Here is a 23,307-nt window from a genome sequence, read left to right as displayed (position 1 = left end):
AGAAGGCGTTGGTGTGTGCTTGTTGAGGAAGGAAAGAACCAAATATTTTGCTAAGGCAACTTATAAAATCAGGTTGGACTTTTTGCTTCAGAACCTGTGACGATCAGAAAATCAGGCCCTGGATTATGCTGCAAAGAAAAGACAAACCCAACCCGCCTTGGGTTACTCACAATAACTTAAGGAGACTTGGCAGGAATAGAAATGTGTGAAGGAATCTCTTGAGACTGGAGCTCGTGAACTAGGTCAGGCTGCCCTGAGGATGTGGTTGACAATCAGAGTCGAAGGGGATTTCTTGGTGTCTTGATAGAATACTGTCTTATGAAAAATTTAACTCTTTTCTTTAAGGCAGAAACATTATTGTGGTAAAATAATGTTGGAAGCACTGTGTTTCATCATTTTTCCCTTTGGGGGCATCAAGGCACTTCCACCGCCAAATGGGTTTTGTCTCTGTCCTGTGGCTGCTCCGTGGGGAGGTTTGTTCCAAGCCCACTGTATTCACGTGGAGCCCTGGGGAGGACTCTTCCCTGATCAGAAGAGTGAATGAAGACAGGGAGGAGATCCTTGGGGAGGAATGAAGACAGACAGAGAGCTGTGGCTCCCAGAAGCTTTCCCTACAGTCACTTTAATTCCCTGCCCTTCAAAGGGCTCAGACATCAAAGCAACAGAGGTGCCTTGGGCTTCTCCCGGCAGAACTTTCCTCCGAGACACCTCTCCAGGCCCAGCACTCAGCCCTCTGAGGGTCTGGTTACACACCTTCATGGTTCACTGCTGTTAATGCCTGCTGACGCCTGCCTAAGCTTCTGGCGTGGGCTTCAACCTCTGGCTGTCTTAATCCCTATAGGGAAATAAATAGCTTGTTAGGGGAGAGAGAGAATGAAAACTCATAAGTACCCGGATAATTCAGATGAGAAGGGCCGAAATTATTCTTTTTTTCCAGTTCCCTCAAATGACCAGTTTGGGTGCTGTTTCTAAATTTTGGTCTTCCTTCCTTCAGGGGGATTGACATTTTAGGTATTGCAGTTTTCTATTTATGGTTAAAGACATTAATGTGTGTGCATATACTTAGAACAATATGATGTATATGAATCCTCTCTGTCTCACTCTCTCTCTCCTCTCTCTTACACACGTGCAGTTACTGCCCAGGAGAAAAATCACAACTGAATAATTGATGAAAAAGGAAGTTCAGTGTGCCTATAGTTCCATGCACTATTCTCTTTGTATTCAATTATCTCTAATTCTAATTTTGATAGTTTTCTCCTGATTTTGACTGTGTGTGTGTGAGAGAGAGTGAGTGAGAGGGAGGGAGGGAATGATGGGAGTTACTCTGTATCATGAACTCTCCTTGCTTTTGCCAAATTCACCTCCAAGAAGCTGGGAGGGCTGAGAATCAGTGTAAGGAAAATTGTTGCTTTGAAACTTGGGGCACCTTTCCTCTGAAGACCCTGCTTACTTTCCTCTGTCTGAAAATCTTTGCCTAGCAATAAGAATAATGGTGTTTTCAGTAATGTGGATTAAGATATTACTATTTGTTAAAACCACCTTATATATATTTTTTATTTGTCTCATGATAACTTTCTGAGATAGTCTTTTGTTAGCTTGTGTGCTTTATAGATAAGGGAACTAAGACTAAAAAAAAGTAAGATGGTATCCCCCCCATCCTCAGCTAGGAAAAGACAGTCAGGCAATTCACTTGTGAATTGTCGGATTTATTTATGCACCCCCGCACTTCTCGATATAAAGAGCCAGCATTTTCCATGAGCCGTTCCAATGAGCTCTGATTCCCACACCTAATAAATGATTCCCTCCACCCCAAAGAAAGTTTGTGTTATTTGAGGGAGAGAAGTCTTGAGAGCTTCCCTGGTGGCTTAGTGGTAAAGAATCTGTCTGCCAATGTAAGAGCTGTGGGCTTGATCCCTGATCCAGGAAGATCCCCTGGAGGAGGAAATAACAACCCGTTCCAGCATTCTTGCCTGGAAAATCCCATGGATAAAGGAGGCTGGTGGGCTACAGTCCCTGGGGTCACAAAGAATCGGACATGATTTACTGACTAAACAGTAACAAGAAGTCTTGAACAAGAAAGTAAGAAGCACAGAGGTAGCAGGAAGCCACGCTGAAAAGATCCCATTCTGAGCTAGCTTGTGCTCTGAAATGTTTCTCTCTCAAGGACTTGCTTCAGGGTCGAGTTGTTGTTTTTCAGTCACTCGGTCATGTCTGACTCTTTGCGACCCCTTGGAGTGCAGCACGCCAGGCTTCCCTGCCCTTCACTATTTTCATAAGTTTGCTCAAACTCATGTCTGTTGAGTCAGTGATGCCATCTAACCATCTCAGTCTCTGTTGCCCCCTTCTCCTCCTGCCTTCAAATTTTCCCAGCATCAGGGCCTTTTCTAATGAGTTGGCTCTTTGCACCAGGTGGTCAAAGGACTGGAGCTTCAACTTCAGCATCAGTCCTTCCAATGAATAGTCAGAACTGATTTCCTTTAGAATGGACTGGTTTGATCTCTTTGCAGTCCAAGGGACTCTCAAGAGTCTTCTCCAACATCACAGTTCGAAGGCATCAATTCTTCGGCACTCAGCCTTTTTTATTGCCCAACTCTCACACCTGTGCATGACTACTGGAAAAACCATAGCTTTTGACTATACAGACCACTATTGGCAAAGTAATATCTCTGCTTTTTAATATGCTGTCTAGGCTGGTCATAGCTCTTCTTCCAGGGAGCAAGCATCTTTTAATTTCATGGCTGCGGTCACCATCCACAGTGATTTTAGAGGCCAAGAAAATAAAGTTTGTCACTGTTTCCAGTGTTTCCCCATCTGTTTGCCATGAGATGATGGGACTGGATGTCATGATCTTCGTTTTTTGAACGTTGAGTTTTAAGCCAACTTTTTCACTCTCCTCTTTCACCTTCATCAAGAAGCTTATTAGTTCCTCTTCGCTTTCTGCCATTAGGGTGGTGTTGTACTGAACAAATATTGATAAATCATAAAATCATAAAATAATCCTGATTTTTATGTTTTTTGCATTTCTAGTAAAATGTTACATGATTGACAGCTCCAAATATAGCTCTTCTTATACATGTGGCCACTTGCATTAGATGCCAAATATTTTTAGAAATGAACTGGAAGCGGAACAGTGTAAGTTTCTGACATTTTCTTAAGAACCAAAAGAAAATAAATTCCTCTTTTCTCTTCCCCTAACAATTCAGCTTGGTCAACATGTTTTACATACTTTGCTTCAGGGGAAAGGCTGTCAACACCATTCAGTGATGATTAAGAGCTCTTAAGATTCAGTTTAACAAATTCTTGTTCATACCCAGGGACCTTTTTTCTTCAATCAGACCTCTTCCACACCAAGGCCTGACAGTACTGCAGTGCGCAGATGTCTTTAGCCATTGTTCTTTAAGCAGTTCAGTTCTTGTGTTCTTATGTCATGGAGTTGTTTTAGTGATGCTTTGAAGGCAGCCCTTTTCTTGTCTTCTAAATTTTAAAATCTACCTGAAATAAGGATTTCCATGGCAGTTCAGTGGTTAAAACTTCGAGCTTCCACTGCAGAGTGTGTGGGTTCAATCCCTGGTCAGGGAACTACTAAGAACCACATGCTGCATGGTGTAGTGAAAAAATAATAGATAAAAAATAAATTTAAATAAATAAACTTTTTCACTCTGTACCCAAGAAAAGAAAGAAGGCAAGGAAGAGAAGGTAGGAAGAGTGAGCACCGGTTGTGGGTGGGGAGATGAGACCTCGCTCCTGGGCTTCTGTCCTAAACATCCTTTTGCTTGCATAAGAAGTTAAGAGAAGAAGCTGGGTTTCCTTGGTCCTAAACTCTTTGCAGGAGTTACCCAGTGTCTTGCAACTTGAAGTGTAGTCCCTGGGATAATAGCAGTGGCATTACCTGGGAGTTTGTTGGAAATGCAGAATCTCTAGCTCTGCCCAGACCTACTGGATTAGTATCGGCAATTTAATAAAACCCCTAGGTGATTTATGGGGCTTCCCAGATGGCTCAGTGGGTAAAGAATCCTCCTGCAATGCAGGAGACACAGGAGACCTGGGTTTGATCCTTGGGTTGGGAAGATCCCCTGGAAAAGGAAATGGCTACCCACTCCAGTATTCTTGCCTGGAGAATCCTATGGATAGAGGAGCCTGACGAGCTTCAGTCTATGGGGTAGGACAGTCAGACACGACTGAGGGACTGTGTACGCATGCGCTAGGTGATTGATGGGCACATTAGTTTAAGGAGCACTCTCCTTGTTTGCCACTCTCCTTGTCCATCACTCCCATAATTGGCTATATAACTGCACCATCTGGAGTTACGTACTCCAGCCTCGTGGGTGTAAGGATCTAGAAGATGTGCATAGATTTTAAAGCTCCTCAAGTAATCCTGAAGCAGCTAGTCCAGCTCCAGAAGGAGCCCTTTGGGCCAGCTGATAGAGGCCAGCTGCCTAGGGCACAGAGCAGCAAAAAAAGAGGTGTGTGTCTGCAAGGGCTGGTGGAGAGTATTCAGCACAAGGGATAGTTTCAGCCTGCTAGATTCCATCTTCCATAACACACTCACATCTGTCATTCTAAACTTGATCATATAACATTATTTTTAAATTTTGTTCATTTATTGGTCGAGAGGGCTCTTCGTTTCGGCGTGCAGGCTTTCTGCTTCTGGCTGTGCACACGGGCTTCTCCAGGTGTGGAGCATGCGGTCTAGATCGTGCAGGCTCTCTAGCTGCAGTGTGAGGGCTTAGTTGCCCCATTGCATGTGGGACCTTAGTTCTCCCAACTGGGATAGGACCCACGTCCCCTGCCCTGCAAGGCAGATAGATTCTTAACCACCAGACCACAGGGAAATCCCTGACCATGTAACATTCTTTAGTGGAACCCTCTTGTCCTCAAGATTAAATTCTTTATAACATTAAGCACCTTCCTGGTCGGGTCACTGCCTGTTTTTTGCATTTCATTTCACTCCACATCCCCTCCCAGGAGCCAGACCCCGCCACTTGGCAGGGCTCCTCCCAGGAGCCAGACCCCGCCACTTGGCAGGGCTCCTCCCAGGAGCCTCTGTGCCTTTGCGCACAATGTCACCTCTGCGTGGAACGTCAGTCCCTCCTTTGCGGGCTCCAGCAGCACCTCTGCCTCTCCTTCACTGTGTTCCTCACCCACATATCGACTTTCTTAATATACATCTAGAGATTGCCCACAAGGAAAGGGACCATGTCTGTCTTGGCTGGACTGGTGGGAACAGTTTTGATTGGGATCGGAAGTGAAGATCTGTAATCCACAATCAAGAGACAAGCCATCAATGAATTCTGTGTAAAGAGGAACAGAGAAGGCAAGGAGGTTCTAGTTGAGGGGAGAGTGTCAACAGAGGTTTTTTAATTTTTGTTTCTTAAAATGAGAGAAATAACAGCTTGATTGTAGGCTATGGGAATAGTAAGAGGGTATTCCTGATGCAGAGAGAGGGGTAAATGGCAGAGCAACTGAGTAGGATGGAATGGATAAGATGCATAAGAAAGGGCCGGCCTTAAAGGATGTGTGGACTGGCCATCTGTAGGAATGGAGAAATGCAGGGTGCACAGGCTCAGGCGCTGGAGGGCAAGTGGGCAGAGGTGGTGGGGCCTGGGGAAGTTCTGCCCTCAAACAGAAGCAATGTTATCATATGAAGTGGGGGAGGGAGACTGGCGGGGGTGGGGTGGGCAAGGTGATCAGAACAGGTAAGAAACAGTTGTCTAGGAGGGAGGGAGCCCATATGGACCAGGGGAAAGTAATATGATCTCTGGGTAATACGCAAGCTGAACTATAGTTATGGTTTATGAATTTTAAAGTGAAACCAATAGCATGGTTGCATATTTTTCCCTAGCTATGAGATGGCTGGATGGCATCATGGACTCGATGGACGTGAGTCTGAGTGAACTCCGGGAGATGGTGATGAACAGGGAGGCCTGGTGTGCTGTGATTCATGGGGTCGCAAAGAGTCGGACACGACTGAGCGACTGAACTGAACTGAACTGAAGTTATTATAATGGCTTTCCTGATAGCTCAGTTGATAAAGAATCTGCCTGCAATTCAGGAACCCCGATTCAATTCCTGGGTTGCAAGGATGCGCTGAAGAAGGGATAGGCTACCCACTCCAGTATTCTTGGGCTTCCTTGGTGGCTCAGCTGGTAAAGAATCCACCTGCAATGCGGGAGACCTGGGTTCAATCCCTAGGTTGAGAAGATCCCCTGGAGAGGTGAAAGCCTACCCAGTCCAGTATTCTGGCCTAGAGTATTCCATGGACTGTATAGTATATAGGGTCACAAAGAGTTGTTATACAATTATATACATACATTATATAATTATAATAGTTACACAAGTACCAGCTGACAATACATGCAAGGACAGACAAGATTCCTGCCCTCCTAGAGTTTATGTTTTAGATGGTATTAGATGAACAATTCCTTGTTTAATTACAATGTGATGATTTGCATGTTGGAAAACATAGAGGGCCAGCGAGCATCTAACAGGGATGCCTGGCTTAGCCTGAGTACCTGAAGTGACACCTGTGGATACAGAATGAGGTCCTGGAAAAGACTCTAATGCTTACTTTCTTTTTTGTTTATGAAAGTGAAAGAGGAGGGTGAAAAAGGTGGTTTAAAACTCAACATTCAAAAAACTGAGGTCATGGCATCTGGTTCCATCACTTCATGGCAAATAGATGGGGAAACAATGGAAACAGAGACAGACTTTTATTTTGAGGGGGCTCCAAAATCACTGTGGATGGTGACTGCAGCCATGAAATTAAAAGATGCTTGCTCCTTGGAAGAAATTGACCAACCTAGACAGCATATTAAAAAGTAGAGACATTACTTTGTCAACAAAGGTACATCTAGTCAAAGCTATGGTTTTTCCAGTAGTCATGTATGGATGTGAGAGTTGGACTATAAAGAAAGCTGAGCGCTGAAGAATTGATGCTTTTAGACTGTGGTTCTGGAGAAGGCTCTTGAGAGTCCCTTTGACGGCAAGGAGTTCAAACCAGCCTATCCTAAGTATTCATTGGAAGGACTGATGCGAAGCTGAAACTCCAGTCCTTTGGCCAGCTGATGTGAAGAACTGACTTATTAGAAAAGACCCTGATGCTGGGAAAGATTGAGGGCAGGAGGAGAAGGGGACAACAGAGGATGAGATGGTTGGATGGCATCACTGACTCGATGGACATGAGTTCGAGCAAGCTCTGGGAGTTGGTGATGGACAGGGAAGCCTGGTGTGCTGCAGTTCATGGGGTCGCAAAGAGTCAGACACGACCGAGCGACTGAACTGAATAGAAGGTTAGGGTGCAACAGCAGAGAGGAAACACGCTATGCTGTACTTTGCAGTTGTTTGTGATCTGCTGTGACTTTTATACTACTTGTCATATATTTTGTAAATCAACCAGGAAAAGGAGGCTTTGCCCAGGACTTCAGAACAGTCTAAGTGAGCCTAACTGAAGGCAGGAAGGATGCTGGAGAAAAATAGGCAGTACCTGTGAAATCTATCTTCTCCCTTCTGTTCTGTTCCCTTTCCGTTGAATCTAGAAGATGTGGGCACTTCCTTCAAGATGCCTGCAGCCCGTGTGTCACAGAGGAGAAGGTGGCAAAGAGGAAGGAGGCAGGGATCACAAAGGCTGTTGGTTATTGTGCCATATGCTGGAATTACTAAAACAACACTGTAAATCAACTCAATTTTTAAAAATACAATAGAATTTGGAAGGTTTAATAGTCAAAAGAAGCCCTTTACCTCTAAGCCCACACTTCTCATGACCTTGTAAAAATGTTCTGATTTCGAGTCAAATGTTCAAATAATATCTAAGAGGAAATTGCCTCAGAATCTCAAATGTTATAAATCCAAACCTTTCACTGGAAGACCTAAGGTCTAATTGCAACTCTTTGTTACAGCGTCTCATGAGGTGAGTGGCCCTAGAGGGCTAGCCCCTTATTAGCCCCTCTCTCTCGCATCTGGTGGGTCAGCCAAACACTCACTGGTGGATGGGCTAAACACTCAGACCCTGAACCAACAGCACCAGAGCCGCCTGCAGACTTGTTAGAAACAGAACTTCTGGGTCTCTTTCCCAGACCTACTGAATCTCTGAGAGTGGAGCTGGGCATCTGCATTTTAGCAAGACCGCTGTCCCTTTAAAGTTCAAGAACCAATGACCTAAAATCCTATTGGCTTTTTGTCCTAGTTCTTTGTTTTCAGCTTGTTTATCATATGTTATGTTACATTGGGTTGGCCAAAAAGTTCATTCGAGTTTTTCCATATGATGCAGAAAACCTCAACAAACGTTTGGCCTATATTGCATTGCATTACATTATGTGTATATGTGAAACATGAGTTACTCCTATAACTCCCCATGAAGTCAGAGGTGTGAGGAAGCAAGGCCTGTGTAGTCACACTAGGTTTCGAGAACTGCCCCCAAGAAACCAGAACAGGACTCTCTACTGCAGCACGCCTGACATTTTGGTTGTGGTCCCTCTTTGTTGCAGGCATTGCTGACCACTCAGCAGTATCCCTGGCCTCTACCCACTAGATGCCAGTAACACCCTTCCAGCTGTGGTTTGTGACAATGAACAGTCTGGAGTCTTTGCTAAAGGTCTCAGGAAAGGGAGTAGGCAAGATTGCCCATCCTCTTGAGAATCTCCAGCTCAGAATGATAAACAGCGTGGGTGTCTTTACAGGGGGTTAGCCGGGAAAGGGCTAGTTTCAGAGGCAGTGGGCTGGCGTTCATACTGGGGTAGTAGCACCTGCCAGTGCTGCTTGCCAGGCCCGGCTCACATTGTACATTCACTGCTGCGTTCAGCCCTTACGGCAAACCTCTAGGGCAGGCTGTGTTCCCATTTTATGGATGAAGAAACCGAGGTTTAGAGATAAAGTCACACTGATAGGTGATATACCAGGGATTCAGCCCAGGTTCATCTTAACCATGCTATAGTGCCCATCATTTACTTATTTTATTTTTTGTGAAGACTTTCTCCATTTTAGGGATAAAGATATAAAGCCCAGAGAAAGATTCCTTTTCTGCTGTTAACTTACTTATTTTCGGCTGCCTCGGGTCTTCCTTGCTGAGCACCTTGCTGAGTGTAGGCTTCCTCTAGTTGCTGCGAATGAGGGCTGCTCTCTAGTTGCCGGTGCACAGGCTTCTCGTTGCTGTGGCTTCTCTTATTGCGGAGCACAGGCTGTAGGTGGGCAGTAGTTGTAGCCCACGGGTTTAGGTGCCTCGTCACATGTATGATCTTCCCAGACCAGGGATTGAACACGTGTTCCCTGCATTGGCAGGTGGATTCTTAACTACGGGACCACCAGAGATATGTGCTAAGTCGCTTCAGTCGTGTCTGACTCCACCGTTCTGTGGACTGTAGCCTGCCAGGCTCCTCTGTCCCTGTAATTCTCCAGGCAAGAATACTGGACTGGGTAGCCACTCTCTTCTCCTTCAGATCTTCCTGACCCATTTCCTTCATTGGCAGATGGGTTCTTTACCACTAGGAAGTCCGCATTATTTACTCATATGTGTATATGTATCTCTGTGTGTATCTCTTGATTCATCTGTGGCTGTGTCTACTTTTCTCCACTGATCTGCCAAATCTAGGAAAGACTGGAGAAGAGAAACACTCATTTGTTGGCCAGAGCCCCAAAGTGACCTTCAAAACACGAGCCAAAAAGGCAGATATCCAAGTGCGCTGTTTTCTCCCATGCAGGCTCTGCCCCTGCCCTCCCCCGGCCCCCCCCCCCCCCCCCCCGCCGCCCCCTGCATGTGGCCCTGTCGCCAGGAGCCTTCACCCTCTGATTCCTGCCCCCCGCCTCACCTCCCTGCTTCCCTGGTGGAAGACAAGTCCCTGCAAGCTTGGGTTCTCCCGCCTGGGCCCCCCTGCATACCCGCCTTCCAGTCCGGTGGGTGCGTGGATATCAAAGCCTCCAGCGAGGGGACCTGGGGATCATCTCACACCATCAAAGGGAGCCGCCAGGAGAAGAGCACAGGCGGCCTGGGTTCACATGAAAGGACAGCATGCTGTCTCCTGCTCCCAAACCGCTGAGCATTTACCAAGCCCCGTGGGAGTCAGCATGGGATGGGGTGGGGGGCTTGGAGGGAGTGCAGTGCACTCTGGGTTTAGGTTTCTCCATTTGTAAGTTCAGGGGATGGGACCAGATGGTGTCTAAGGGAGGACGTACATTACAGGGCAGTGGTTTCTCAGCCCCGGTTGTGCATCACAGTCCCCTCTGGAGAGAGATCCCTGCTCTGTGGGCCCTCATCTCAGATTCACTGGGCCCTATGGATCTCTCAAATGTTAAAGATCCCAGATGACTGCGGTGGGCAGTCAGGGCTGGCTACCCTGGCACCAGGGTAGAGGGCTTGGGCTAGACTGAGCTGGTTTTTGGGCCCCAGCTCTGTCCTTGTGAGATCCCGAGGCATTTAGGCTCTGGACTTCAGTTTTACACATCTGTGAAATGGGAATTAGATATCTACCACATAGAAACAAAACAATGAAGTTAGACATATTGGTAAAGTGCGGGTCCATGGCAGGCAGGCAGTGAGAGCAGACCCCCTTCTCCAGCCTCCCTGCTGACACTGTTAGGCAGTGCAGTGCATTTTTCTTTTTTTAATTGGAATTTTGCTGTGCGCTCATTTAAGAAATTATAGAAACCAACTTCTTTTTGCACACTCTGTCCCCAAATACCGATTTTTTCATCTTTATTGCTCCCGTAATAGAGATTGCAATGATCTTATGTGTGCAAAGTATTTGAGGGTGAACGAAAAGAGGCTATTTTAAGATGTACTATACACACTGAACTGAAAATAAAGTGAAAGAGTCACTCAGTCCTGTCCGACTCTGCGATCCCATGGACTGTAGCCCGACAGGCTCCTCTGTCCATGGAATTCTCCAAGCAAAAATACTGCAGTGGGTTGCCATTTCTTTCTCCAGGGGATCTTCCCCACCCAGGGATCAAACCTGCATCCTCTGCATTGCAGGTAGATTTTTTACCATCTGAGCCACCAGGAAAGCCCAAACTATACACGCTACTATATACAAAATAAACAGAGAGCAAGGACCTACTGTATAGCATTATTAATCTATAACGAATATGCAAAGCCCATATATATATACCCCATATATATAATGAATATACATAGCCTGGTGGTGCTAGTGGTAAAGAACCCGCCTGCCAATGCAGGAGATGCAAGGTTGATCCCTGGGTCAGGAAGACCCCTTGGAGAAGGAAATGGCAACCTGCTCCAGTATTCTTGCCTGGAGAATCCCAGTGGAGCCTAGTGGGCTACAGTCCATAGGGTTGCAAAGAGTCCAACATGGCTGAAGTGACTTAGCACACACATACGTATGTATATCGGAGAAGGCAATGGCAACCCACTGCAGTACTCTTGCCTGGAAAATCCCGTGGACAGAGGAGCCTGGTGGGCTGCAGTCCACAGGGTTGCTAGGAGTCAGACAGGACTGAGCAACTGACTTCACTTTCACTTCCATGCATTGAAGAAAGAAATGGCAACCCACTCCAGTGTTCTTGCCTTGAGAATCCCAGGGATGGGGGAGCCTGGTGGGCTGTGATCTATGGGTCTGCACAGCGTCGAACATGACTGAAGCAACTTAGCAGCAGCAGCGGCAGCATGTATATATATATACATTTCCCCCCCCCCCCCCGGGACTGTTCTCTGGTTTTGTGGTCCGGAGAGGGTCACTTCAGTTATTTTCCACACATTGCTGCAATGGAGGAATCCAGATCGGTGAGAGACTGCCTTCCACCATGGAAGCCAAAGAGACCATAGATTCTCTCTCTTTTGTCGGTAGAGTGTGGACTGTGATCCGAACACTGGTAAGTAGGTGATTCTGCCTTGGAATCTTTGGTCTGGATAGATTCATGCATAGGTGTAAAACAGACACTCTTCTTGGCAGCTATGAAAGATTTAAGGGCCCATGGTGTGATATGTGTGCCCACTGGTAGCAAGTGTCCATCCTAGGCAAATGGTTGATTTTTCTTTGTTTTGTCCTATGTTCTTTTGTGACATGTCTATTTTATTTACACTGAGAAAATATACATAATAAAAAAATCTAATAGAAGCTCAGTCATTTTTTTAGTAATGACTTTATTGAGCTATGTAACTCAAACCATACAACTCAACTATTCAAAATGTGCGATTCATTAATTTTAAGTATATTCACAGGTTTGTGTAACAGTCACCAAAATCAATTTCAGAACATTTTTATCACTCTTTAGCCCCTAAAACCCTATACCTATTAGCAGTCACCCCATGCTTCTCCACCCTGCCCCCCACCCCATGCAACTTGAATCTACTGCCCATCCCTATAGATGGCAAACCATTCTTAAACTGGGATTTAGACTGTACCTTCCTTCACTCATGGGAAGTTTCCTATTCAGGTCTTATATTAATCACTTTCAGCTACAGAACAAAGTACTCCCAAAGTCAGCGGTTTAAAACAACATAGATTCGTTTTCTCATAGTTTATATGGAGCAGGGATCCAGATTCAGCTAGGCTGGACTGTCTGCTTCAGGATCTCTCATAAGGCAGCAGTGTGCTGGCCAGGACTGTGGTCTTAACTGAAGGCTTGACTGGGGAAGGAGCTACTGCCAAGCTCACTTACATTGTTGTTGGTTGGTTCCTTGAGGACTGTTGAACTGAGGGCCTCATTTCCTCACTGACTGTTGGATGAAAGCCATCCTGAGTTCTTTGCCAGCTTAGCCTTCCCAATATGGCAGCTTAGTTCACCAAAACCAAGGAAAGAAAGACTCTGCTAGCAAAATAGAAGTCATATCTTTTGTAACCGAATAATGGAACTGATATTCCCTCAATGTTGCTATGAGCCTTTGGTTAGAAGAAAGTTACTCAAGGGGAGAAGACTGCGCAAGGCCATGAATTGAAGGAGGTAGGCAGCACTGGCGCCATCTTGGAGGCTGTGAACCAAAACCCTATCCTGCAACCTCCTCGTGCGTTCCATAGACTACTTAATATCTATTTAATGCATGTCTTTTTGGCTTCAGCTAACTAGAATTGGTGACTCTTATTTGCATATAGACCAATCCATGTGTTTCTTACTGTTCTGTGATTTTGAGTCCAGTTTCAATTACTTTAGCACTTTGCTCTGTGAGGTATGAGTTACTTGGTAAAGTTATTGACACTGCCCATTACTCCTTTTTTTCAAAGTCATCAATTCTGTATCTGATTATTCACTACCTCAGAGCCAACTAGCCAGCATTCATTGAAACATGTTTGGATATTCAGTTCAGTTCAGTTCAGTTCAGTCACTCAGTCGTGTCCGACTCTTTGCGACCTCATGAATCACAGCACGCCAGGCCTCCCTGTCCATCACCATCTCCCAGAGTTCACTCAAACTCACGTCCATCGAGTCGGTGATGCCATCCAGCCATCTCATCCTCTGTCGTCCCCTTTTCCTCCTGCTCCCAATCCCTCCCAGCATCAGTCTTTTCCAATGAGTCAACTCTTCGCATGAGGTGACCAAAGTACTGGAGCTTCAGCTTTAGCATCATTCCTTCCAAAGAATACCCAGGGCTGATCTCCTTCAGAATGGACTGGTTGGATCTCCTTGCAGTCCAAGGGACTCTCAAGAGTCTTCTCCAACACCACAGTTCAAAAGCATCAATTCTTCGGCACTCAGCTTTCTTCACAGTCCAACTCTCACATCCATACATGACCACAGGAAAAACCATAGCCTTGACTAGATGGACCTTTGTTGGCAAAGGAATGTCTCTGCTTTTGAATATGCTATCTAGGTTGGTAATAACTTTCCTTCCAAGGAGTAAGCGTCTTTTAATTTCATGGCTGCAATCACCATCTGCAGTGATTTTGGAGCACATACCTCATAGAAGAGAGGTTAAGAATCTCTCCAATTAACCCTGTCAAAGTAGGAAAACTGAGACCTGTTAAATGGAACATCCCATAAAGCCTCATAACTGCCCAAGATTTTTGCTGTTTATACTCATTTGGACTATGACCAAAAGATTGCTTTCTTTCCTAGACATTCTGCAGAATTTTAGTTATCAGAAATCTAGTGCAAACTAGCAAGAAAAGGGAATTTGTTGGCTCACATTACTGGGAGGAATACTGGGGAGGATCAAAGGATGAAAAGAACAACTGTAGAACTCCAGGACCTGCAGCCAGTGGCTCAGTGCAGACAGCTGTCCTTCTGTCTCTTGTAGAGCTGGCTCTGTCTGTCATCTTCACATCTTGCTCTCCAGGCCTCATTCTTTGCTGTTTCAATCATGCATTAGTCTTTAAGCCAGAAGAGAGAAAGCTTGGGTCAGGTTTGTAGTCCCAGAAGAAGGTAGATGGGGGTACAATGCAAGGCCAAGGCCTGGGTCAAACAGCTACATTCTTGTTGCCAAAAGAAGGACCATGGGAAACCAATAACCACTATTGCCCAGTGCAGGCTCTGACTCAAACCCATTGTCAGGGGCCCAGACATGAACAGATCAACAAGGTAAATGACTCCTGAAATACTGAAGATCTTGAAAAGGACAAGACAACGCCATAGTCATGGCAAGGCCCTGAGAACCATGGTTTGGAGGGATTGCTTTAAGGCCAATATGTTTCATGGAGCCTGGGGAATTCATCTTATTGCACTCAAGGTTCAGTGTCTTAGCCCACTGGCAAGATAGGGTCACATTGAATTTTTCCATCATAGATTTCACTTGACAGAAAAAAATTATTGGCAGAGCCATGAAGGCCAGGGATGACATGGGAAATAGCTGTCCATTTCATGGACTCATGACCAAGGGTAAATTATGATAACAAAAGAGGTCAGAGTGTTTTATTTACTACTACTTTCTGTGATTTATGGGCAGATTGTTGCTTTTTGTTTTTAACCTTTCAAGGAAGGAATAATTTGTCAAGTTCATGAAAACCACACATACTCAGACTCATTAATCTTAGTGCCAAGGGTGAGTCTTGTTTTTAGACCCATATAAATATCAGGGTCAAGATCAGTCAGGCTTGACTTTTGGAAGCTGTAATATTGTACTCCCTTTAAATACATATATTGACACTGAAGTTGCCCTAGTAATACTTCCAAAGAAGTCCTACAAGGGCCTTCCTAAGAACTTGGCCTGGGTACCATTCATGACTACTCATGTATCTACTCACAGCTGGTCACTTGGTCTTTGACGCTTCCTTATGGAGGGCCTTGTATGTGCTAAGTGGTAGAAACAATTGTCTAGGACTATCTGTCTGACCCTGCTTACATGTAAGTAGTTCAGGACTCTCCCCTCTAATAAGGAAGCAGCTCACTTTTAAATTTAGATTGGGATCCAATATTAAGGATGTTGGGCTTCCCTGATGGCTCAGATAGTAAAGAATCTCTTGCAATGCAGGAGACCCAGGTTCGATCCCTGGGTAGGGAAGATCCCCTGAAGAAAGGAATGGCAACCTCCTCCAGTATTCTTGCCTGGAGAATTTCATGGACAGAGGACCCTGACAGGCTGTAGTCCATGGAGTCACAAAGAGTCAGACATGACTGAAGTGACTTAGCATGCATGCATTAAGGATGTAGGGTGTAGAGGTGGTAGTGGTGGTTTAGTCACTCAGTCGTGTCCGACTCTTGCGACCCCAGGGACTGTAGCCTGCCAGACTCCTCTGTCCATGGGATTCTCCAGGCAAGAGTACTGGAGTGGGTTGCCATGTCCTTCTCCAGGAGGGTGTAGAAAATGAAGCTAAAACTTACCTGATATCTCCTGGAGGCAATGAAAAGTATAGAGGCCAAGTACTCTGTTCTTGGTTCAGGCAGACTCAAGTTTGACTCTTAGCAAAGACACTCCCCAACCTTGTGATACTGGGAAATTAGTTAACTTCTTTAAGCCTTTGACTCAATAATAATATAGACCTATAAGGGTTGTTTGCTATGTTTTAATAAGATAATTCAAGTAAGACATTTAGCATTTTGTGGGAACCTTGCTTTAAAACCACTAGAGGAAAATAATGTCGGGAATTGTGATTTTTGGTCTCCTTTTTACCATGCCCTCAACCTTTCCCAAGTCTTGTGCAAAGAACAAATCACCACCACCATGTAGGGGCAGCATGGGGTCTCTGGGCAGAGGCTTTAGAACCAGGCTGACTTTGGTTTATATGAAGGATTTAACTCAGAGATTTAGTTTCTCAGCTGTAAAATGAGATGCTAACACATGTTATGAAGACTAAAGATAATATATTTAAATGTGTGGCAGACAATAAGCTCCACTATAGGTTGACTTTAAGAAAATTCCCACCCAGTGTGGAGAAAAGGGAACTCTCCTACACTGTGGGTAGGAACGTAAACTGGCACAGCCCCTATGGAGAAGAGTATAAACGGTCCTTAAAAAACTGAAAATAGAACTGCCATATGATCCAGAAACCCCTCTGCTGGGCATATGTCTGGAGAAAACCATAATTCGAAAAGATACATGCCGGGGTCCAGCCCCGGTGGATCCAGGGAAATTCGAAGCAGGGATGGCGTGGGCGAGGAAAAACTTATTTACTTATAAATATAAGATTAGATTAGGAAGAAATAGTGTAGTAGGAAAATTTAGTGGAGAAAAGAGGCTGAATAACTTGGTTTACGTGGAAAGCCAATAAAGTTCCAGACAAAGAGCTTGCACCATCTACGTTAGGCCACCGGCGTCCTCTTGAATAGCGGGGGATGCCCCACCTTGGGCTCCCTCTCGTGTGGATCTTAGAAGCCGGGGCAAGTAAGTAGACATGGCGAGCCTCCACGCCCCAGATGGAAATTCAGCCAGAAAATAGAGTAAAGAGGAGACATGGGGGAAACCAGTCCAGTGACTGGCCCCTCCTCTATTGTCCAGAACGGCCTTTTATACCTTTTTTTTGTACATAGAGGTTAATGGATAATATAAAATTATGTAGCATCAGCAGCCCTGACTCTTACCGAGACCAGGCTTTTTCTCTGCATACTTAGTTGTATACACAAGTCTTAGGTGATTTACATCATCTTCTGGCCAGAAGGCCAATTAACATTTTACGGCCCTTTTCTGATAAAGATTTGTCAACCAGAAGACTTATTTGTGTTGTTCTTCCCAAAGTCTGGTGCCACTGTCAGAAAGCACTAAATAAAGTTACATTCTTACATACCAAAGATACAAGAGTGCAGTGATATATAACAAAGAAAAATAATTAACTCAAAAGTCTAGTGTTGGTAACATCAAAACTACTATATTCCTATTTCTATATCCCAATTACATTAATTAATATCCTTCAGGTGCCTAAAAGATAAAAAATATGGAGGCCTGGTAGCAGTCATTGACTCAACAGTGAAACCCATCACCAGTATAATTTTTAGCTCTTTAGAAAAGGCTCTGTATCTTTAAGATGCTTTAAGCTTTGTGCCTCTCATGGTTGGGGGGCTGTAAACAATTCACAAGTTGTCAAAAGTCCAGGGGAACCTGTTAGGCAAGTTAGAGAGCCATCAGAGGGGGTTAAGCCAAGACATTCTTTTTATATGTAGGAGACTGAAGCCCTAAATTAACTTTTTCCAGAGAATGTCAGAAGAGTGGAAAGCACAGTAAAGCAGGCAGACTCTGGTTTTTTGGCGGGGTTAGATGCAGCAGCAGTAGCAGCTCAGGCAGAGGACCCCTTGAGACCTGACTCGCCTTGCCCATCAGGTTTCTCCGCATGACCTTGTCATGGGTGGGATCTCCCGTGCCGGCTCCCGGCAGATACATACACCCCGGTGTTCACTGCATCACTGTTTACAATAACTAGGATGTGGAAGCAACCTAAATGTCCATTAACAGAGGAATGGATAAAGATGTGGTACCTATATACAATACAGTATTACTCAGCCACAAAAAAGACCAAAATAATGTGTTTTGCAGCAACATGGATAGAACTAGAGATTCTTAAACTGAGTGAAGTAAGTCAAACAGAAAAAGACAAATATCATATGATATCACTTATATATGAAATCTAAAAAAAAAAAAAAAGGCTATGAGTAAACCTATCTATAAACCCAAAATAGAGTTACAGATATAGAAAATAAACTTATGGTTACTGAGGGGTAAGCAGAGTGGGGGGGGGGGGATAAATTGGAAGATTGGGATTGACACATACACACTTCTATAAATAAACTAGACAACTAGTAAGGACCTGCTGTATACCACAGAAACTCTATGCAATACTCTGTAATGGCCTATGTGGGGAAAGAATCTAAAAAAGAGTCGCTCTATATATTTCCATAACAGATGCACTTTCTATATACCTAAAACTAACACAACACTATAAATTAATTATATCCCAATGAAATTTTTAACAAATAAGTAGATCTCCACCTGGCCATCTCTACCAGCCCTGTCATAGTGATGGTGATGGTATAAGTGAGGAGTGCTAGAAGACAAATCTCAGCTGTCCTTGGTATCAGTTTTAGTCTCATTCTTACTGACCCTGAGCCAGACTTCATTGCTTTTAGGTCTGGCCTGAGTTCCTTCAAACCATTTAGAAGAGCCCTGAAAATGGGCACTGCCATTTAAAAGAGTCATCCTGGCATAGGTGCCAATTAAGAAGCAAGATTAGAGATCTATTTCAACTCCACCAAGAGTGGACATGTAAGAATTACAAATGAACACTAATAGGGCTGTGATTTTGTATCAAGACTGGCAAGAAATAGATTCCTTTGACATAGAAAAAATGGATGTTCCAAGGTCCCAGTTTCTTAAGCAAAGTTCTCTCTATGTCTCTCTCGTACCGGAAAGTTAAAAACCAAAAAAAAAAAAAAAAAGCCTGCCTTTTCCAAAGTTATTGATTCTTCACACTGCATATGCTTCTGACACCATTCCACATGGATCCCTATTCAGAAGAGAGAAAAGCTACAGGAAGGTTAAAAGCTCCGACACCTGCTGACTCTCTCCCTGCTTGTGTCTTGCAGCCTATTTCTGCTTCCTCCTGACTGCTCTGGGTGTGACAGCTGGTGCCCATCGTTTGTGGAGCCACAGGTCCTACAAGGCCAAGCTGCCCCTGAGGATATTTCTGGCTGCTGCCAACTCCATGGCTTTCCAGGTGGGAATGGAGGGTCCTCACTCTCAGGGACTCAGCGCGGACGGCAGTGTGGGCGGAGACACAGACATGCTTCCTGTACAGTGGACATCCTCCACACCCATTTTAGGCCCAGGCACTCTCTGCCTGTGTCAAGTTTTTATCTTCTTGTGGCTTTTGATACTGTAAAATGTTCCCTGGGGGTTTTAAGCCCCAAGACATGCTAAACTACAGAGGAGGAAAGGCAATTCCTTCATCCAGAGTCCATGCTGTAAACATGACCCTGAAACCCTCAATATCTGTCTGGCTCTAATGAGGGTCAGGTTCTGTGCTGAGTGTGATATATGCATATTGCCTTTGATCCTCACTGTAACCCCACGAGCTAGGTGTGATGCATGTCCCCATTTTACAGATGAGGAAACTAAGGCTTCATGCTGTTAAAGAACTTTCCTAATTATATGGCTAAAAAATGGTACATCTGGATAGGCCAATGCAAGTCTAACTCCAAAGTCGTTGCTCCTACAACACATATTCTTGAGGTCATGCTTTAGATTTGTGGTGAAAGGTCTGTTACTCAGCGTGGATTAGGAAGACTCAAGATTTCATTCTTACTCTGATGGTTGCTGGGCTTCCTTGGTGCTCAGATGGTAAAGAATCCACCTGCAATGCAGGAGACCTGGGTTTGATCCCTGGGTTGGGAAAAGTCCCTGGAGAAGAGAATGGCTACCCACTCCAGTATTCTTGCCTGGAGAATTCCATAGACAGAGGAGCCTGACAGGCTGCAGTCCATGGGGTTGCAAAAGAGTCAGAAACGACTGAGTGACTTCCACTCCACTCTACTCTATTCCTTATGGTTGCTGGGCTTCCCTGGTGGCTCAGATGGTAAAGAATCTGCCTATAATGCAGGTTCGGGAAGTTGCCTATAATGCAGACCCAGATTCAGGAAGATCCCCCAGAGAAGGAAATGGGAACCCATTCCAGTATTCCTGCCTGGAAAATCCCATAGACAGAGGAGGCTGGCAGATTACAGTCCATGAGGTTGCAAAAGAGTCAGATATGACTGAGCGACTAACACTGACGGTTGCTTGCTTTGATTCATTCATCTCTAGTTTCTTCATCTGTAAATATAAGAATATGACTTCAATTTCAGAGTCATTATGAAATCATGACACAAATGTAAGAGGGACCATGACTGCACTAGGATTGAGCCATATCCTTGAAGTATTTGGCTTTGTTACCTAGACCATTTCCCACCCCCTTGGGCACTTTCTGAGCTGCTGGAATTTTGTATTGATCATGAATCTCTGTTTTCCCAGTTCCTTATGTGATCCAAATAAGGTGGATGAGAATAACTTGCTTTCAAAATTTCTGCCCATGTTATGAGGACAGATGATTCCAGGTCCTGTGTATTTTCAACCTATTGGGAAGAAATGGTGATTCCCAAAACAACTTTAGGGCCCAGGGAGACAGGTGACCCAGAAGTCTCTCTCTGACCCTCAGATGTGCAGGTCAGGTGGCCACCTGTACAATGGGCATTCTATCCCTACAGGACAGCCTGACCTTGAATATTTCTCTAAGTTGCTCTTGTGTCTTAAGAATTCGTTTCCCAATTCAGGCTTCCTTCCTGTTTGTGCATTCATAAAGCAAAAAGGGTCTAGCACAGTACATCACTTAGAGATCACAGTTCACGTTATGAATATCTACCGAACAATTCAAGTGCGGTTGGGAATAAGAACCAGCATCCCAGGAGGAAGCTGTTTGCACAAAGGAGTAGCTGGCAGCCTCTCAGTTTTGTGTTCTTTTTGTTCACTGTTGGCAGTGGGAACTATACTGCCCTTCACTTTGAATCCAGCCATCTTAGTTCAGTATTGTGCTTTGTTTACCCTAACAATGAGTTATGATAATTATAATTTAGAAACTCACTGATTTAGGTCTTAGATGCTATTCAGGACTTAACTCAGTAATTTTCATTTATTTTGTTCAAGCAATTTATTATTTTTAGCCTTCAACTACATGAAGCCTTCAAGCCTTCATGTAGTTATAAAGCACCTCTATTACTGGAATGTTTTCCAACATAAATAACTTGAAGTTGAGAGCCTAAACCTCTTTTTCCAAATGAAACTTGGAAAACTTGTATGTAACTTAGTTTTTAAAAACTTAAGTTTCCTTAACAAAACATCACATAGAGAACATCACACTGTGATTTTAAATTCTACTTTTTGAAGAGAAAATATATTGTCGAAGGAAGTATCCAGGTCATTGAATAATTCTTGGCTTTGCCATTTGCTAGGTGTAGGCTTTGGTTCACGTCTCTGTTCCTTCATCTGCAAAAGGTGAGTTGGGGAGTGTAATGATATTTACCTCACACAGTTATTGGGAGAATGAAATAATGAATAATAAGTGCCTAGTTAATAGTAGCACTCAGTGAATACTGTTCCTGCCTTCTTTTTGAGAATTGGCAACCATCTTACTCATTTCTGTATTTTAGTACCTATCACACAGAAAATACTCAGTGACTGTTAAATGAAATAATAGATGAGGGTAAAAGAGGAGAGTGAAAAAGCTGGCTTAAAGCTCAACATTCAAAAAACTAAGATCATGGCATCCAGTCCCATCACTTCATGGCAAATAGAAGGGGAAAAGTGGAAGCAAGGACAGATTTTATTTTATTGGGCTCCAAAATCGCTGAAGATTGTGACTGCAGCCATGAAATTAAAAAATGCTTGCTCCTTAAAAGCAAAGCTATGACAAACCTAGACAGCATATTAAAAAGCAGAGACATCATTTTACTGACAAAGGCCATATAGTCAAAGCTATGGTTTTTCCAATAGTCATGTACAGATACGAGAGTTGGACCATAAAGCAGGCTGAGCACCGAAGAACTGTGGTGCTAGAGAAGACTCTTGAGAGTCCCTTGGACAGCACGATGGTCAACCAGTCAATTCTAAAGGAAATCAGTCCTGAATATTCATTGGAAAGATTGATGCTGAAGCTGAAACTCCAGTACTTTGGCCACCTCATGCGAAGAGCCGACCCTGATGCTGGGAAAGATTGAGGGCAGGAGGAGAAGGGGGTGACAGAGGATGAGGTGGTTGGATGGCATCACTAATTCAATGGACATGAATTTGGGCGAACTCCAGGAGACAGTGAAAGACAGGGAATCCTGGCATGCTGCAGTCCATGGGGTTGCAGAGTCAGACACGACTTAGCAACTGAACAGCAACAACAACAAAGTACTTTTAGAAATCTTCAAATGTGAACTATGCATGCTTCTTCCAGGCCCGCATCTGTAGTGGATTTCTTCATTAATTTAGCACATATTTACTGGGCACCCGCTATGTGGCAGGCACTGAACTAGGCACACTGGCTACAGTGATTTGCAAACATAGTTACAAACCTTGCCTTTATGTAGGCTTCCAGCTAATGAGATGTCTCCCAGTGGAAATGTAGGTGCTTTTGGCGTCTGCAGTTTTGTAACAATGGCACTTCGACTTAGATGAGCTTCCATAAGATCAGCAAAGGGCCAGGTTCTATATAATGCCTGAGTCAGAGGAAAGAATACAGTTGATTCAGGCCACTTAATCTTAGGAACAGAACCACCTGGGAAAGTAGCAAAGTGTGTAACAAAGTAACAAAGTGCTGTGACTGCCAGTCTAGGGCATTGACCTACAACTTTAACTTAGAGCGGTATCATTGATTCAGTTTCCCTTTGATGTCCCCTTGTATTTTAAAAGATCCTTTCAAAGGTTCTCTTCTGCTTTTTTCCATAAGAATAGTCATGCCTTTGGCCAAAACAGACAAGTCATGCCATGGTTATCTCTGTTTGAGGATCAACAGGGCTTTTGCTAGATGCTGCTAAGATCTTGATCATCAAGAACAATCTTAAAAATATGACTGAAATGTTCGAAACTTCTTTTTCTCTTTCTTCTGCAGAGGACCTGTGTATAGGAGAGAGGGCAGTAGTGGGAAAGCTGAGTCTGAAAAGATGATGATGGGCAAGGAATGCCAGATAAGGAGCTGTAATAATCCTCTGTCCCGTCCATACCCTTGCATTCAGCAAAGACCCCATGAATTCCTCTCTGGCTTGTTCTCCTTCCTTCGGTTCAGTTGCTCAGTCATTTCCGACTGATTTGATCTCCTTGCAGCCCAAGGGACTCTCCTTCCTTACCAGTAGGATATAAGTCACTCAAAAGGTTGCTTGTGAACTTTTAAATAATTTTCTCGTCATCTATGAACCTGGGTGAGGGATTCCTGCCATCCAGTGGTCTCCAAGAGTTTGGTTTTCACAGAGTACCCACAACTTTGGATT

General features: G+C 44.3%; 1 protein-coding gene across 1 annotated transcript in view; it reads left to right on the top strand.

Moving 5' to 3' along the window:
- SCD5 (stearoyl-CoA desaturase 5) overlaps window positions 1–23,307 on the top strand; it is a 172,429-nt gene that overhangs the window by 82,694 nt on the left and 66,428 nt on the right. Inside the window, exon 2 of the mRNA XM_069594547.1 lies at window positions 18,892–19,022. Coding sequence (XP_069450648.1) covers window positions 18,892–19,022 — 131 coding nt within the window. The remainder of the gene's footprint in view (window positions 1–18,891; window positions 19,023–23,307) is intronic.

The sequence above is a fragment of the Ovis canadensis genome, chromosome 6 (assembly GCF_042477335.2).
Source record: "Ovis canadensis isolate MfBH-ARS-UI-01 breed Bighorn chromosome 6, ARS-UI_OviCan_v2, whole genome shotgun sequence".
NCBI classification, from domain to species: domain Eukaryota; kingdom Metazoa; phylum Chordata; class Mammalia; order Artiodactyla; family Bovidae; genus Ovis; species Ovis canadensis.
Note: the sequence above shows the minus strand (reverse complement) of the source record. Positions and strands in the feature narration are given on the sequence as shown.